This window comes from Nyctereutes procyonoides, unplaced genomic scaffold, assembly GCF_905146905.1.
Source record: "Nyctereutes procyonoides isolate TBG_1078 unplaced genomic scaffold, NYPRO_anot_genome, whole genome shotgun sequence".
Classification (NCBI taxonomy): Eukaryota; Metazoa; Chordata; class Mammalia; order Carnivora; family Canidae; genus Nyctereutes; species Nyctereutes procyonoides.
This window is the reverse complement of record NW_026575140.1, coordinates 49,450,953-49,467,793: the sequence shown is the minus strand read 5'-3', so window position 1 is coordinate 49,467,793 and position 16,841 is coordinate 49,450,953. Positions and strand designations below refer to the sequence as shown.

Genomic DNA, 16,841 nt, shown 5'->3' with positions numbered 1-16,841 from the left:
TGGGCACCCAGTTCGTTTCCCATCTAATATCAAAATGTTAATGCTGAGAATGTTTTAGGAGCAGCAGTGGGAATCCCAGATTTCTGCTGGAGGCCACAGGAAATCCTTCAAAGTTTATTATTTCCTGTGGTCCTGAGAAGTTATCCCATTAGCCTGAGATTCCTTCCTAGTAAATAAGGAAAAGAATAGATCCCCATGTGGTATCAGAAGAAAAATGGCAAACTGAAATTTATGTCAGTAGCAGAAGACATTTAAAGAAAACGAGAGCCAAGAAGTGATAAAACAAAATCTAAATGGAAAAGAACATTTGTACATCATTAACCATACTGTCTCAAATGTGAAAAAAAGAAAAAAACAATCCACTTCAGAAATGGAGTAAGAACTTGCAGAAACTATGAAATGCTGCCACAAGGCAGAGATCCATAGCAAATAGGATATAATCTGGGATAAATCGGGTCACTGAATATGAAATGCAGACCCTAGAAAGAGGTTATAATCTGGAAGCTATTTTGAGACCAATGAAGGCTCAGAATCACTGCCCGGGGCCATCCTGCTGTCTCCAAAGCTGAACCAAGAAGCCAACATCCCAAGGAGTGGATAGCCACTAATCAGTAGTTATTTCCTTACCTATAATGTGGTTTCACATCAAAGAATTAAATGCGAGGGCATCCCGGGTGGCTCAGCGGTTTAGTGCCGCTTTCGGCCCAGGGCATGATCCTGGAGACCCAGGATCAAGTCCCAAGTTGGGTTCCCAGCATGGAGCCTGCTTCTCCCCTATGTCTGTGCTTCTCTGTCTCTGTGTCTCTCATGAATAAATAAAATCTTAAAAAAAAAAAAAGAATTAAAAGTGAATGAGCCAAGGCAGGAGAGAAGGAAATGGATATAAAATACTTCAAGAGCTCTTTCTATAGAAATAGTTTAAAAAGAGCTATCGAAGGGTGACTAAGAATAAAAACTATAATGCAGTGCCAGGACCATTCAGTAGGGAAGGGCAGCCTTTTCAACAAATGGTGGTGGAAAAACTGGATAGCCACATTCAAAAGAACGAATGTGGATCCTTATCTTGTACTATAAACAAAAGTTAACTCGGGATCCCTGGGTGGCGCAGCGGTTTGGCGCCTGCCTTTGGCCCAGGGCTCGATCCTGGAGACCCGGGATCGAATCCCACATCGGGCTCCTGGTTCATGGAGCCTGCTTCTCCCTCTGCCTGTGTCTCTGCCTCTCTCTCTCTCTCTCTCTCTCTCTCTCTCTCTCTCTCTCTGTGTGACTATCATAAAAAAAAAAAAGAAATGAAAAAAAAAAGTTAACTCAAAGTGGATCAAAGACCTAAATGCAAGCATTAAAATTGTAAAATGCTTAGAAGAAAACATAGAGGAAAAGCTTTGTGGCATTGGATTTGACATTGGATTCTTTGATATGACATCTGAAGCACAGTCAACAAGAGAAAAATAGATAAACTGGACTACATCAAAATTAAAAACTTTCATGCACCAAAGGGCACAATCAACAGAGCAAAAAGGCAATTCATGGAATGGGAGAAGGTACTTGCAAACCATTTTTCTGGTAAGAGGTCTGCTGTGGCCTGAACAGTGTCCCCTATGTCCCCCATATCCATATGTTGAACCCCTGGCCCCCAATGTTATCATATTTGGAGATGGGGTCTTTAAGAGATAAATTAAAATTAAATGAGGTCATAAGTATGGGAGCCGAATTTGATAGGATTGGGGGCCTTCTTTTAATAGGAACTGAACAGGGCAGCCTGGGTGGCTCAGCGGTTTAGCGCCGCCTTTGGCCCAGGGTGTGGTCCTGAGACCAGGGATCGAGTCCTGTGTTGGGCTCCCTGCATGGAGCCTGCTTCTCCCTCTGCCTATCTCTGCCTCTCTCTCTCTCTCTCTCTCTCTCTCTCTCTCTCTCTCAGTGTCTCTTATGAATAAATAAATAAAATCTAAAAAAAAAAAAAAAAAGGAACTGAAGGGAGGTCTTATGAGGACATAGTGAGGTGGTAGTCCATGAGCCAGGAAAAGAGTCCTCAGAAAGAACTAAATCAGCCAGCACCCTGATCTTCAACTTCCCAGACTCCAGAACTGTGAGAAATTAATGTCTGTTGTTTAAGCTACTTAGTCTGTAGTACTTTGGTAGGACAGCCTGAGCAGATGAAGAAAGGGTTAATATTCAGACTATATAAAGAACTCGTGCAACTCAACAAAAGCAAACATGATTTAAAATGGACGAAGAACTTGAATAGATGTTTCTTCAAAGATATACTATACACACGGCCAATAGGTACATGAAAAGCTGCTCAACATCACTAATCATTAGGGAAATGCAATTTGAAACCACCAGGAGATACCACATCCAACCCATCAGGATGGCTACTATAAACAACAACGACAAACACAAAACACCAAGTGTAGCTGAGGATGTGGAGAAACTGGAACCGTTGTGTATTACTGCTAGGAATGTAAAATGGTGCACCTACTATGGAAAATAGAATGGCAGTTCCTCGAAAAATGAAAAATAGAATTAGCATATGATCTGATAACCCCACTTCTGGGTATATTCCCGAATAGCTGAAAGCAGAGTCTCAAAAATATACCTGACATCCATGTTCATAGCAGCATTATTCACAATAGCCAAAAGATGGAAGTAACCCAAGTATCTATTGATGGATGAATGGATAAACAAAATGTGGTATACGCATCCCGTGGAATATGAGTCAGCCTTAAAAAGGAAGTTTGATACATGTCACAACACGGATGAACTTTGAGGACATTATGCCAAGTGAAATAAACCAATCAGAAGAAAACAAATACCATACACATGATTCCACTTATATAGTCAAGTTCATAGAGGCAGGAAGTGAAATGGTGGCTGCCAAAGGCTGAGGGGAGGGTGGCATGGGGGTTCCTGTTTAATAGGTATAGAATCCAGTTTTGTAAGGTGAATACAGTTCCGTGTTTGAATGGTGCACAACAACACGTATGAATGTACTTAATGCCACAGAACTGCACACTCAAAAATGATTATGATGTTAAATTTTATATTATGGGTATTTTAACACAATTCTTTAAAACGTGGTAAGTAAACCAAAACCAGCAGTATAGGAGGGAACTGGAGACTTTCAAATCTATTTAGGTGGAAGCGTCTTGAGCCACGTTATTTATTTGGTCCCAGTTCCGGGCCCTGCCTGCTAGGCAGAGCTCAGAAAGGAACCATATACAAGAGTGTGGGCAGGATACGGAGACCAAAAAGGGAACGTGGAGAACCCTCCAGCTAGGGCTGTTATCACCCCAAGGTTGCAGGGCTCAGGGTCGGAAGCAGTTGGAACCCAGAGAGACTAAAAGACAGAAGCTGTGGCCTTCGGTAAAGAAATGCAACCCACTCACGGAGACTCCTTTAGGAGGGAGGTCGGGGGAAAAATGCCTCAAATTCATCCTCCCACTTTCTTCAATCTGCTGCTCACTGCTCTCACTGGAAGAAAGAGAGGAGACGTGGGGGGCAAAGAGAGGAAGCGCAGGACACTGGCCCTGCTCCCTTGGCCGGGCCAACTTCAAAGCCACCTTCTTAAGCAAACTCATGTATTTCCCCTCTAGAAACTTCTCTCAGTGCAGGGGGCCTCACAAGGGCTCTCAGACTTGCCTGCCGACTTATCTGCTGGGGAGCTGCGAAGCCTTCCCAGGGGCCAGCCTCCGGGCATTTGCCTGAGTGTGGCCGACCCTAGCCTGGTGTACAACACAGACCCTGAATAGCCAGCTGTCCCCATTTCTATTATTTGTTCTCCCAGACTCGAACCCTCAGTGGCATCCTGGGCTCCTCCCTAGGGCTCCCATTTGTCTAGCCTGCAGCTGCCCAGGCTGGGGGATGGGACTCATGCAAGGTGTCCTAAGACAGCCCTGCCTTTCTCTGCAGCAGGGACCTGAGTAGCAGCTCTCACGCTTGCCCCGGTGGGTAGGAGGTGGGGAGTTCCTCCTGAAACTCGTCCTTCCCCCAGATTCCTGACAGATTTCTCAAAGTTCAGCTGGGATCATCACTTCCTGCTCAAAATCCTTCGTCTTAACTTATTTTTAAGCTAACATTTATCAACACGGACTATTGTGCCTGGCACGACGCTCAGCGATTGCCAGAGATTAGTCTCTCTAATGCTCCTGACTGCCCCATGAGTCAGCCATTGTCACCCACACTGTATAGTCGGTGACAAGAGAGGCTGAGAAGTATCCACAAACTTCCCCAATGCAGGCCTGGGCAATACCACTGCAGGCCAGGCACCCAGGCCTGGGCTCACTGCTCCTCCTTGCCCCAGATTCAGGGACCACCCAGCTGGGCTTGGCCACATCCCACTCACCACTTTCCCTTCTCCACTTGGCCAGCAGGCTCCCCCAGTTCTCATCTTGGGGCATTCATCTGGAGATCTCTCTCTATGAATGTTCTATTCCCTTTCTAACTCCTGCCTCTAAAACTCCAGAAAACTCTGCTGTTTTTTTTCTAGCACTTTCATACCCTGTCTGTGGCCTGCTCCCATCTGAGCTGTCCTGGTCTCTCACCTGGAGGCTGCAACAGCACCCTCTACCCAGTCCCCTGGTCACTGGGCCCGGTCCATCTCAATCATGAAGCTCTGCTCTGCTCTGTCCCACGGGTAGCTTCCAGCTCCTTGAACATGACCAGCTAGTTCCCACCAAAGAGCTTTGCATTCTATTTCCTCCATCTGGACTGTTTCCCCAGCCCTTCACATAGTGGGGTACCTTCCCCCCAGTTCATCTCAGCTCAAAAGCACTCCCTCTTAGTAGGTGTTTTTTTTCTATTCTCTTGAGCAGCTCTTCCACTCCATGCCACAATCCGGTTCATATCTTCAGAGCCTTCATCACCAAGTTAAGACTATCATAGTCATTGATTATCTGCCTCCCTCTACCACCATGGAAGCACCGTGACAGCAGGGCCTTAACCATCCTTGTTTCTCATTGTGTTCATGGCATTTACACTAGGGCGGGGGTGGGGGGCATATAGTAGGTGCTCAACAAATAGTTGCTAATGGATATTTAGCTTCTGCCTTTCATTGAAGAAACGAGTGCTAGTATCTCCCTGCCCCTCCCTCATTAGGCAGCATGTGGCCCTGCAAATGGGGTGTCATTCATTGAGTACATACTGAATTAATGGGCAAATACAATACAGAATTATAAAGCAATGACAATCTTTTTCCTTATACATGAGTCTTTTATTTGTCTTTAAACAAGTGGGAAACAAATCTAGTCCCAAAATTGCTTTCAGGCTGAGAACCCCATTGACACAGATACAGTGCCTCCTAGCATTATTACCTTGAAAATAATATTCACACTGATGCATAAGCATTAGCATTATAAAAATTCATCTCAATCACTTATAACATGCTTGAGAAATAGTTCCTAAAGTTATTCAATACTAAATCTTAAAATCACATACTGCTTCATCTTGTTTCCTGGACTTATTCCTGAAGGGTGGCGTTTTAAATTTTTGGTATGTGTCCTAGTTTCACAGTAGTAGTAAATAATACTTTCCATTTTTACGGTTTAGGATTTCAGAGATCTTAAATGAAACATAAAAATAAATTAAATTATGTTAGATGCTTAATGGTAGCTGACGGTAACCACAGATTTAGGGACCCAGTAATTTAAAGGATCAAGTCTAAGTATCTTGTCTTTTATCCAACTTTTTTTGTGTCTTTGTTCCCAAGTGGGGCCCCTAGATCAGGTGGGACAAGGGGCAGAATCCAGTGATGTCAGTGGCACAGCCTCCAAGGCAACAGGCAGGCCAGTTCTGACTCATTCTGTTCTACTTCCTCTAGGAACAATGCAAGGACGGCAGGGCACAGCACTCCACCCGCCCGCAGAACCCCTGTGCCCTCACCAACATGCCTCAGTCCTCCTAAACTACCAAGACCCAGGAGGGAGGGCACAAAGCCTCCCCCCAGCACTGCTGAGCATAAGTGCAAAATAGGGAACTTCTGTGACAACAGCCTCCGTCCACAGGTAGAAAGGTAGGTCCTCTCGCCACATCTGCTGCCCCCTCTTTGCTCACTATACTTTAGCCACACTGGCCTTCTGCCAAAGAGAAACATAAGCCAGGAAGAAGCCGGCACCAGCTCTACAAAGTCTGGAGAGGCTGCCTTCATGTGCCACTATGTATATTACAAATGAGAGTCAACAAGAGAAACGACAGAGGGTCATCTTACTGGTCCTCCTGCTAAGAAAGCGGTTTACCAACTCAGGAGTTGTGGTAGAAGAATCCCACCCACACTCCACTTCTGATTCAGAGGGGAGAGCACTGGCGGGAGCTCTTCCACAGTGTCACAGTCCACCATGGCGGTGGCAAGCTCTCCAGCCAGCGGGGTCCATGGGTTACAATGCAATGAGACTTCCTCAAAGGGCTCGTTTCCCCTTCAGTGCTTTTTTTTTTTTTTTAAGATTTTATTTATTTATTCATGACAGACAGAGAGAGAGAGAGAGAGGCAGAGACACAGGCAGAGGGAGAAGCAGGCTACATGCTGGGAGCTTGACGTGGGACTCAATCCCGGATCTCTAGGATCACACCCCGGGCCGAAGACGGTGCTAAACTGCTGGGCCACCCGGGCTGCCCCCCTTCAGTGCTTTAATCATGACTACTGAATTTCTCTTCCCCCCTGGAAGGTGTGTGTTCACCTCTGATCATTTCTCGTCACTCATTTTGCATCTCCCGTCAGAGACAGGGTGTCCTCAGGAGACCAAGGGAGGGATTCACCTGACAAGGGCCCAAGCTCTCAGCATGTATTTGTGCTTGGTGGGGAGGGGACAGACAACCAATTTAAAAACCAAAGTAAGTTCTGAGCTTGGCAAAATAAAGACTATCTATATAGGGGAAAAATTAAGACTGGATCTGATTTCTGTCTTGCTCCTTGCTCAACGATGGTGGTCTTCTCTGATATCGTACCTTCAGTCTCATGATTGCTGATAGTCTCACAAAGGGCACCCATCAGGGAGAAGTGGATCTTCTATGATGATGACATTGTCCTGGAAAGGTAGCCCTAAGTCATGAGAGCTTGCAGAGTTCAGAAGAGCAGGGCCTCAACTGGATCCCAACCACGCAGGGTGCTGTGGCCCAGCAGGTGTGGCATGTCAGGAGGCTGGTGAGGGAGGGCCCCTGGCAGTCTGTCTGAGGAGCCGAAGGGCCTCTGGGGATGAGGGAGACAGGCAGGAACTGGGCCATCAAAACAACACTGAAATTCTGAGGTCTCCCACTATAGAGTCTTTGGGGACATACTGAATACTTGGCTGTCTGGCACCTCTCAGTGACAAAAAAAACAAACAAACCAAAACTATGGTGGTGGCAGGGACCAATGGTAGCGGAGAGGTAGCAGTGTGGCCCTAGGAGCCGTGGAGAGGTGTCTGCAGGATGGCAGGCAGCAAGGCCTTGGGTGCAGCAGCCATCCCAGAAAGCACCCGGCCTGTGGCAGGGGTGCGGTGGGGTGGGGAGAAGGCAGAGGGTTGGCAGGAGCTGTGCCTGTTAGCAGTCTGTGTTCACTTAGGGGATCATCAAAAAGAAATGAGGGAAAGATAGAACTTTCTGGAGCTTATACAGGTTCCGTGGGGCCACGGAGCTAACTCTCACCTGCACCATCACCCTGGTTGCCCCCCGACTCATGTCCACCCTGGTGGACACCCCCTCTGAGTGATGGGCAAAGTCTGTCCCTTCACACAGACTGTGAGAGTCTGTCATTCCGCTGGATTTCCCTATTGTTACTGGATTAAGTTAAATCACCCAATGCAGCTGATTTCTTGTTTTCGCATTCCTGAAATATTCTTTTCTAACCCACAGGCTTCAGCTATGTTCCTGTAATGCCAGCTGGCTAATGAAAGCCACTGCTGTGCTTTGCAGGGTTAATTTATTCAGTGCCTGGAATATGCTCTCTCTTTCCTCGGCATGACACGCTTCTGGTATTGTGTTTTAAATATATACAATAGCTGCAAATATGAGGGATAATGTTGCAGGCTGCTCCTGGGACTACTTTGTCATTACTTGTCCCTTGCAGAGTTCTCAGGAGAAAATCTACAAGGAACAGCAGTGACAGCAACGGCTCTGTGCCCTGTCCCTAGGGTGAGAGCTGGAGACAATTGTGGAACGGCACTGAAGCTGCCCCCTAAGGATGGGCTTTGTGATACAGTTGAGTCTTCACTTTCAGTGAAGAAAGACAGTCCCCTGTCCCTCAAAAACCATAGCAGGAGCCATGCTGTAAAGCCGCCCCCAACCTTCTCTTTGTTTCAGGGTACGGCACATTTCATGCTCTGCCCACTCCTTCCAGGTGTCTTCCAGACCCAGAGCTACCAATAACTGGCAGCTTTGGGTCAACTAGTCTCCAGGTATCCCTAAGGCCATGCCACGCCCAGAACAGTGGGCTTCCCACCCCTGATTCCTACTCTCAGCCTAACTCCTACAGTCCTTATAAAACTCTGCTTCTGGTCCCTTGTTTCATTTCTGAGCATCCACAGCATCCCTTATGCGAGCCTAAAATACCTTCTCCCACCCTCCAGCTCCTCAGCCTGGATGATGCTTGAGCAAAGGACTCCTTCACATTCCTCTGTGATCCCACAGCACTGGGCCCAGTGTCTGGTCCATAATAAATGTTAGCTAAAGATGAATCATCAACCTAAATGTGAAGCCTAAATAGAACTAGAAAAGTACTAAACAGGAGAAAATCTTTGGGATCTTGAGTTCAGCAAAGATTTCTTAGATAACACTAAAAAGCATGACCCATAAGATAAAATTTTTAAAAAATCTGATAAGTTAGACTTCACTGCAATTTAAAACTTCTGGTCTTTCAAAAGACATTATCAAGAAAATGAAAAGACAAGCCACAGATTGGAAGAAAAGCAGCTGCAAAACACAAAACTGATAAACGGCTTAAGTCTTGAGTTTATAAAGAACTCACCCAACTCAACAGTAATAAAACATACAACTCAAAAAAAAAAAAACCAAAAACAAAAAAAAAAAAAAAAGGTTAAACATTTCAACAAACACTTTGCCAAAGAAGATATTCTCGGGACAGCAAAAGAACACATGAAAGATGCTCAACATCATTAGTTATTAAGTAAATGCAAACTGAAACCACAAGGAGATATCATTACACACCTATGAGGATGGCTAGAAACTAAAACTAAAACAAAACAATATCAAGTGCTAGGAAGGATTTAGAGCAACTACAACTCCCATTCATTGCTGGTAGAAATGCAAAATGGTACAGGTGCTTTGAAAAACAGTGCAGCCATTTATTTTCTCCTTCTTCTTCTTCTTCTTCTTCTTCTTCTTCTTCTTCTTCTTCTTCTTCTTCTTCTTCTTCTTCTTCTTCTTCTTCTAGATTTCACTTACTCATGAGAGACACACAGAGGGAGGCAGAGACATAGGCAGAAGGAGAAGCAGGCTCTCCACAAGGAGTTTGACACGGGACTTGATTCCGGGACCCCGGAATCACGACCTGAGCCAAAGGCAGACGCTCAACAACCAAGTCACCCAGGTGCCCCCAGTGTAGCCATTTCTTATAAAATTAAACCGGCATTTAGACAATTCTACTCTAGCATTTATCCAAGAGAAATGAAAACTTGTTACACAAACGTTTGTAATAGGAATGTTCATAACAGCTTGGTTCATAGAATTGGTTCATAATAGCAAAAACTTGAAACAACCTGCCTGTCCTTCAGTGGTAAGTGGATAAACTGTGCTATGTCCATGTACTGAATGACATGCAAAAAAATTGATGAATTTTGTGGTACCTGGTTAAGTGTCTGACTCTTGGTTTTGGCTCAGGTTGTGATCTGAGGGTCGTGGGATCAAGCTCTCCTCAGCATAGAGTCGGCTTGAGATTCTCTCTCCCTCTGCCCCTCTAGCTTGTGCTCTCTCTCTCAAAAAAAAAAAATGTTTAAAAAAATGGATGGATTTTAAATTCATTATGCTAAGTGAAAGAATCCAAACTCAAAACTACTACTCTATGATTCCATTTATATGACATTCTGAAAAAGGCAACACTATAGGAATAAAAAACAGAGCAGTGGTTACCAGGGCCTTAGATCTCACCCTATGTTCCTCTTCAACTGGTGGTTCATCTGTATTCCTTATAACCCCTTTTATAAGAAACTGGTAAAAGTACATAAATGTTTTTTTTCCAAGCTCTGTGAGCCACTCTAAGCAATTAATCAAACCTAAGGAGGGGGTTGTGGGAACCTCCGATTTATAGCAGGTTGGATTGTGATTGGCCTGAATTGGGAGTGAGGGAGGGGTGGGAACAGTCTTGTGAGCCTGAGGCCTTAGCCTGTGGGATGTGATGCTGTCTCCAGGTGCAGAGTGTCAGAATTAATTGCTCAATGTTCTAGAAAACACACATCAGAGGGGCTGACTATAAAGAGGTACGAGGAAGTAGTAGAGGTGAGAGAACAGGTATAAATCCTGATCGTGGTGGTGGTTATGCACGCATTTGTCAAAGCTCAAGTGGGTTGAATGACCGTAATCTAAGGCTCTCCCTGCATTGGCCCACGGCCACCTTGCCAACCTCATTCCCTCCTCCCCCCCCCCTTATGCTTTCCATGCTCCAGTCAGATTGGCCTTCCACGGCCCCCAGTTGCATGGGCCTTGCCCACCTCCCAGCCTTTTTTCTTGTTTTCTTGTGTTGTGTTCCCTCTCCCCAGTCTGCCTCTCCCACCCTCAACTCCCTTATGCACAAATCTTATCCATCCTTCAAACCCCAGAGCAAACCTTACCTTTTTTTGTAACCATATTTGACTACCACCTCCCCATGTGCACAAAAAGCTGGGAATTATTTGATGTGCCTCTAAATTCCAAGCATTTTATCTGTGTGTCATTTACATTTATCACCATTTCTTGTATGATTGTGTATGTCAATATCACATATCTCCTAATTGTAAGTGCCAAGCTGCAATTGCTTTTGCATTTATGCACAGTGTCTAGATCGATGCCTTCCATGTGGTGAGTGCTCAGAGATTTTCTGTTTGATAAATTAGTGAAAAAAATCAATGGCCAGGATGACCTGTAGCAGGTAAAGTTGGTGTGGTCAGCACCCAGAAAAAATAATAACACCCAAGAGTACAGACTAGATGGCCTCTTAGTGACAAACAAACAGGACTAGCAATGTTATAACTCCACAGATACTGTTCACATGGTACACAAGTCCCCCAACCTGGCTGATCAAAATTAACTTAAATCCGGTTAAAAATACACATGCCTGGGGTTCTGAGTCAGCCCATCAAGGTTGAGTCCTATTTCTGAATTTTGAATAAGCTGCCAGTGTGACTCTGATCAGTCAAGCTTGGGACTTACCTTCCTAAATGGTCAGAAGGCAAAAACTCACCTATAGGTGGCTGATAAAAAATGCAGCTCTTGAAAATCTGTATAGAGGTACCACCTACACATGTGTGTTCATGCACATGTGGACACACACACAAGTGTGAATGGATCATCAAACTGTAATATATCCATACCAATCAATAAAGAGGAATGAACAAATGATACACAGAATAACATGGATGAATCTCAAAAGCATTGTCTTGAATCAAAGAAACCAGATGCCAAATAACTACATAGTATATGGTTCTACTGACTTGAAATGCTAGAAGCAAAAATAATGTAGAGTGATAGAAAGCTGATCAGTGTTTGCTGGGGGCCATGGACGGGAGGGGGGCTGGGAACCGGACTTCCTATAAAGGGACACAAAAGGAATTTTTGGAGTGATGGGAATGCTCAGTATCTTGATTGCAGTGGCGTTTTCACGGGTGTACACATTCAGCAAAAGTCATCAAATTGCACATTCACAATGGGAGCATCTGCCAAGATTCAGAGTCTAGGAACCTAATGATGATCCTGTCACTGTCCTTCACCCCCTATATATTTGGTCAGTCACTAAGTCCTGCCACTCAAATTGCCAAAGCTTTCCCAGATCATCCTCTGCCCCTTAGTTCCACACTTCGAGTCACCATTGGGATCAGAAGAATTACTGCTGGTTTCCCTACCTACCCAGAGTCAGGGCCACAGGCACTGTCTACCGCCACACTGCTAGCACACTTTCCAAACCACAAGTCCCTCCCCTACTTAAACCCTTCCACCACCACATTTTTCAGGATAAAGCCCAAACTGGATATGCTAGGCTTCTTGCACCCTCATACCCTGCCCCCCACCTTTTACCATTCTCTCGCACGCCCACTGCAGACACCTGCTCCCACAATGGATTCCTTGCAGCTCCTTGAAAGCACCATAGCCCCTTGCAACTCCAAGCCTTTGCACACGCCATCCCCTCTTGGTGCAACACTCTCCCCACTCCCTTGGCACATTAACTTCCATTCACCATGCAGAACTCAGCTGAAGCATCCCCTGACCTAGTAAATGTTACACTGGCTTGGATCCAGCACTGGGTCGAAGGCCTCTTCTAAACATCAGCATTCATCACAGTGCTATAATTGGTCTGTCTGTCTCTCAACTAAGGATTCAGGTTATGCACCATGTTATTCAGCTCTGGATACCCAGTGTCAAACAGATTTCTGGTACACAGAAGGAGCTCAGTAAGTATTTCTGGGTATTTCTAATGAATGACTGCCTGCCTGCCTGAATGAATGAATACCAAAGGGCACAGTGTTAGAAGTCCGCTGAAGGGCTATGATGTGTGAGAACAGGAAGACACGTGAGGACAAAGTGATATTTCAGCTAGACTCTTGTTATGGACTGAACTGTGCCTCCTTGAATTCATATGTTGAAGTCCTAACTCCCAGGACCTCATACTGTGACTATATTTGGACAAAGAGTCTGTAAAGAGGGGATTAAGGTAAAAGGAGGTCACTGGGGTGAGCCCTCAGTCCAATGACTGGTGTCCTCATAAGAAGAGGAATAAAAAAAAAAAAAAAGAAAAGAAAGAAGAGGAATCTGGGACACAGAGATCTGCAGAGGGAAGGCCGTGTGAGGACACATGGCAAACATGGCCATCCACAAACCAAGGAGGGAGGTCTCAGAAGGAACCAAACCCAAGCAACACCTTGATCTCAGACTTCTACCTTCCAGGACTGTGAGGAAATTAACTTCTGTGTTTAAGCCCCAGAGTCTGTGAGACTTTACAGTGGAAAGGGCATTCCAGGTGAGAAGCACACCCAAAGGCAGAGGAGGGAAAGCACAATGACAGGGTATACACACTGGAGTGGTTTGGTTTGGCAGCAGTGGGTAAGCGCTGTGGCAAGTAGAGCAAAATAGCCCTGGAAATAGGGTTGGAGGCAGACTGTGGAGGTTCCAAAAGCCAGGTTCAGGAGTCTAGCCTCTCATCAGCATGCCACTGTGCCTCTTCACTGTGCGATGATGTGTCTGTGACTGAAAGAAGCAGCAGGCTGGCAGGCCCAGGCATTCCTCAGGCAGGCCCCGTAGGGCAGAGCTGGAAGCTGAGACTACTGCATGTCCTAAACCGGTGCGCATGAGCCAGGGGGCCTCTGTGGTGGCTTTTGGGGACAGCAAACATTTGTCAATTTATAAGTTTTATATGTATTCTGATGTGTGAAACTCAGGACTGAACTGTGGCTCTTTTGTGAAAAGGGCATTGATCTGGGCAACAAATAATGGGATCCTGCTAACCAGCATGGCCATAGGCCTTTGGCTGTAGTCAGGATATACCCCAAATCCACCTGGATCCTCTTCCGACTTTTGCTCGTCCCTATCCACAATGCTCCTTTTAAAACATAGGTCAGATTCTGTCACTCGTTTGCTCAAAATCCTCCAGTAGGGCCCATATCCCTTGGAGTCCAACCAAGCCTCTTATATACATGTCCCACTACCCAACCTCCTCTCCTGCCAGTCCCCATCATTCCCTGTCCTTCACTGCACTAGGAACAGTAAAGTCAGGCCTAAAAGGAATAGTGTGAATTTGCTTGTTTACACAATCAAATAGCTGGGTACTGTTTCATTCATTTGTTCCCTCCACAAACCCTTTTGAGCACCTGCTATGTCTCAGGGAGGCACCACACAAGAGATGAGCAAACAATCCCTGCTCACCAGAAGTTCCTGGTCTAGAGCAGGGGACTACAATACAGACCCCAAAATAAAAGATTTCCACTATGAAAACTACTGAAGAGAGTCACGCGGGCTATTAGAGCTTATGGGGGGGGGGGATGGCCAAGTCAGGGAAGACAGCCTGAGAAGGCTCCCTGCAGAGAAGACTATTCCAGGATAACAGGTAATAGCTAGGTGCAAAGGGGAAGAGAGCACCCACAGGCTGAGGGAACAGTCAGGCAAGTGAAAGAGATGCTCTGGCAGGAGGTGGGAAGCAAGTGTGAGGGACTCAAGAGCCTGCAGCTGCAGGGATGAGCAAGCAGGAGCCTCAAGACACCCAGCTAGAGAGCAAGGGCTGGAGGAGGGCAGTCTCCAGTGCCTTGACCTGACCGGTGCGCCCCGCCCCGGTGGTAACCAAGGAGACCGACCACCTTACTCTGGTGCTCAGCAGCCTAAGCATATTCACGAAAGCTGCTGAGCACTTCCCTGTGTGGGCTCCTTCTGTGCAGTGAGGGCTCCAGGTAGCTCTGGGGAAGCCAGCTTTCCAGAAACCCTTTACTTAAGCTCATCAGTGAGATCAAGGACAGGTTCCCACAGGCAGTGGGTGCTGGAGGGCTTCTCCAGTCTTCAGGCTCAATGCAGACTTTTATTTACATCTCAGACCATCCCCCTAGGATCTTGGCCTTCATTTCCTGCAAAAACTCTCCCAGCGTCTCTGCAGACTCTCCCCAGCGGGAGAATATTAAGATCTTCTCATTATGAGATGGCCCCTGGCTGCAGCAGCAGGGTGGTTCCGAGGGCTGTCTCAGAGGGACCCTCTGGCTCCCTGGCTGTCACCTGTCCCTGGCTTACCTCACTCTTGTAGCTATAAAATAAATAATTACTTTTCAATCTCCTCCTTCTCTCATCTCTTTCTTGCAGCGTCCTCATCCTGAATTATACTGGCTAACAAAGTCCTCATAGACAAGAGTCATTTTCTACTGGCTCAATATCTAAACCTAATACAGTCTCTTCCATAAATAGCACCCCTTTGTGATCAAAGCCATCTCACAGGTCTTCTGGACCAGGTGACAGTTCTGCATTCATTACTGGTAAATTTTAATTTTAACTTTCAGGTTTGGCATTATTTCATTTTCATCGGTTCTCATTTACCGCAGTCAACAAGTTTCCTTTTAAAATATATTAGTGATGGTGGTTTTAGGAAATTTAATAAGTAAGCCATGGTAGTTGGCTATGGCAAAAACTAGGAAAAGAGGAAATTTGAATGACTAAAATCTGGGAAACGGTGGTCCCAGTGAAAGGAATGAAAAGATGGCAGGAGGAATGGAGAGAAGGAGACAGAATGGGAGAGTTGAAGTGATGGAACCAGAATGAGGTTCCAAATGGTTGGATGCATAGGGAGACGTGGGGGGTGGTCCCCACCTGTGCTTTTCTTAGAATAGCCTAGCCTCCCTCTGCTTGCCCCTTCCAGAGCACCCATCTAAATGGGCTCTCATCTATTATTCTCCTTATTTGGTGGCTTCATACTAACACTCATGATTGGTGATGAGTAACGGGTTAGCGGGTTTGCTGCTCCCACAGGGCTGGCACGTTCCCTCTCCTGCTCACCCTTGTCTCTGCGCGGCCTAGGGTACTGCCTGGCTGGGACAAGGCGCTAGGTGTCTGCCGGATGAATGGCTGGATGTACGGCGATCGTGAAGGTTGGATGAACCTTTTTAAAATACAGATAAAGGAGGTGCCTAGGTGGCTCAGTGGGTTAAGTGTCTAATTCTTGATTTCCGCTCAGATCACGATCTTAGCGTCATGGGATGGAGCCCTGCATTGGGCTCCACACTCAGCAGGGAGTCTGCTGGAGATTTTCTCCCTCCCTTTGCCTGTGCACCTCCCCTACCACATGCTCACTCATGCATGTGCATGCTTTCTTTCAAATACATAAATAAATATTTAAAAATAAAATAAAGAAAAGGAATACAGATGAAAAGGAAGGGGACAGTGTGTCTGGGGTGGGGTCTATGAACTGCCCATGTAGGGACCACCTGCACACAGCAGGGAAATAGGGAGGGGAGCTACTTAGAGATCAGAGCTCAGCAACAAACCAACTTTTCCTCTTTGCCTCTCAGATTAAGTTTTCTCAACAAGTTCTTAAGTCATAACCTATAAAGAATGTGAAAACACTGCCACTCAAATGCTCACTCTTCCAATAATTTGTTGTGTACTTTCCCAATTGTAGGACTCTATACCTCCTGCTCCCTAAAATTTTCTTGCCTGTGGATGTGGGAAAATGCCAATCTGTCTATCTATCTTACATAAATAATAGACAAATACAGGCATAGAAAAATTCAAACATAAAAATATATGTAGCAAAAGGTGAACAAGACCTTGCCCTTAATTCTACATCCCATAGTAAACAACTTAATGTTATACATCCACTACTTTTTTTAAGATGAATTTTTATATACCTACAAATAAAAATAAGAAGTTTAAGTTTCTCTTTTTTTGAGAGAAAGAGAGAACAGGAATGCACACGACTGAGGGTGGGGAGGGAATCTTTTTTTTTTTTTTAAGATTTTATTTATTTATTCATGAGAGACACACAGAGAGAGAGAGAGAGGCACAGACACAGGGAGAAGCAGGCTCCATGCAGGGAGCACAATGTGGGATTTGATCCTGGGCCTCCAGGATCACACACTGGGCTGAAGGCAGCGCTAAACCACTGAGCCACCCGGGCTGCCCTGAGGGAGGGAATCTTAAGCAGACTCCATGCCCAGCAGAGCCCAATGAGGGACTCAATCTCACAACCCTGAGATCATGAC

At 45.8% G+C, this 16,841-nt stretch overlaps 1 protein-coding gene across 5 annotated transcripts in view; it reads right to left on the bottom strand.

Moving 5' to 3' along the window:
- SPECC1 (sperm antigen with calponin homology and coiled-coil domains 1) overlaps nt 1–16,841 on the bottom strand; it is a 279,346-nt gene that overhangs the window by 201,671 nt on the left and 60,834 nt on the right. For 2 of the 5 annotated variants that reach the window (XM_055305612.1, XM_055305615.1), the window contains exon 1: nt 6,937–6,953. The exons of the other annotated variants lie outside the window; for them this stretch is intronic. In XM_055305612.1, the coding sequence (XP_055161587.1) occupies nt 6,937–6,948 (12 nt within the window). In that variant the 5' untranslated portion in view covers nt 6,949–6,953. Of the gene's footprint in view, nt 1–6,936; nt 6,954–16,841 lie in introns of those variants that run through there. 5 annotated transcript variants of the gene reach the window in all.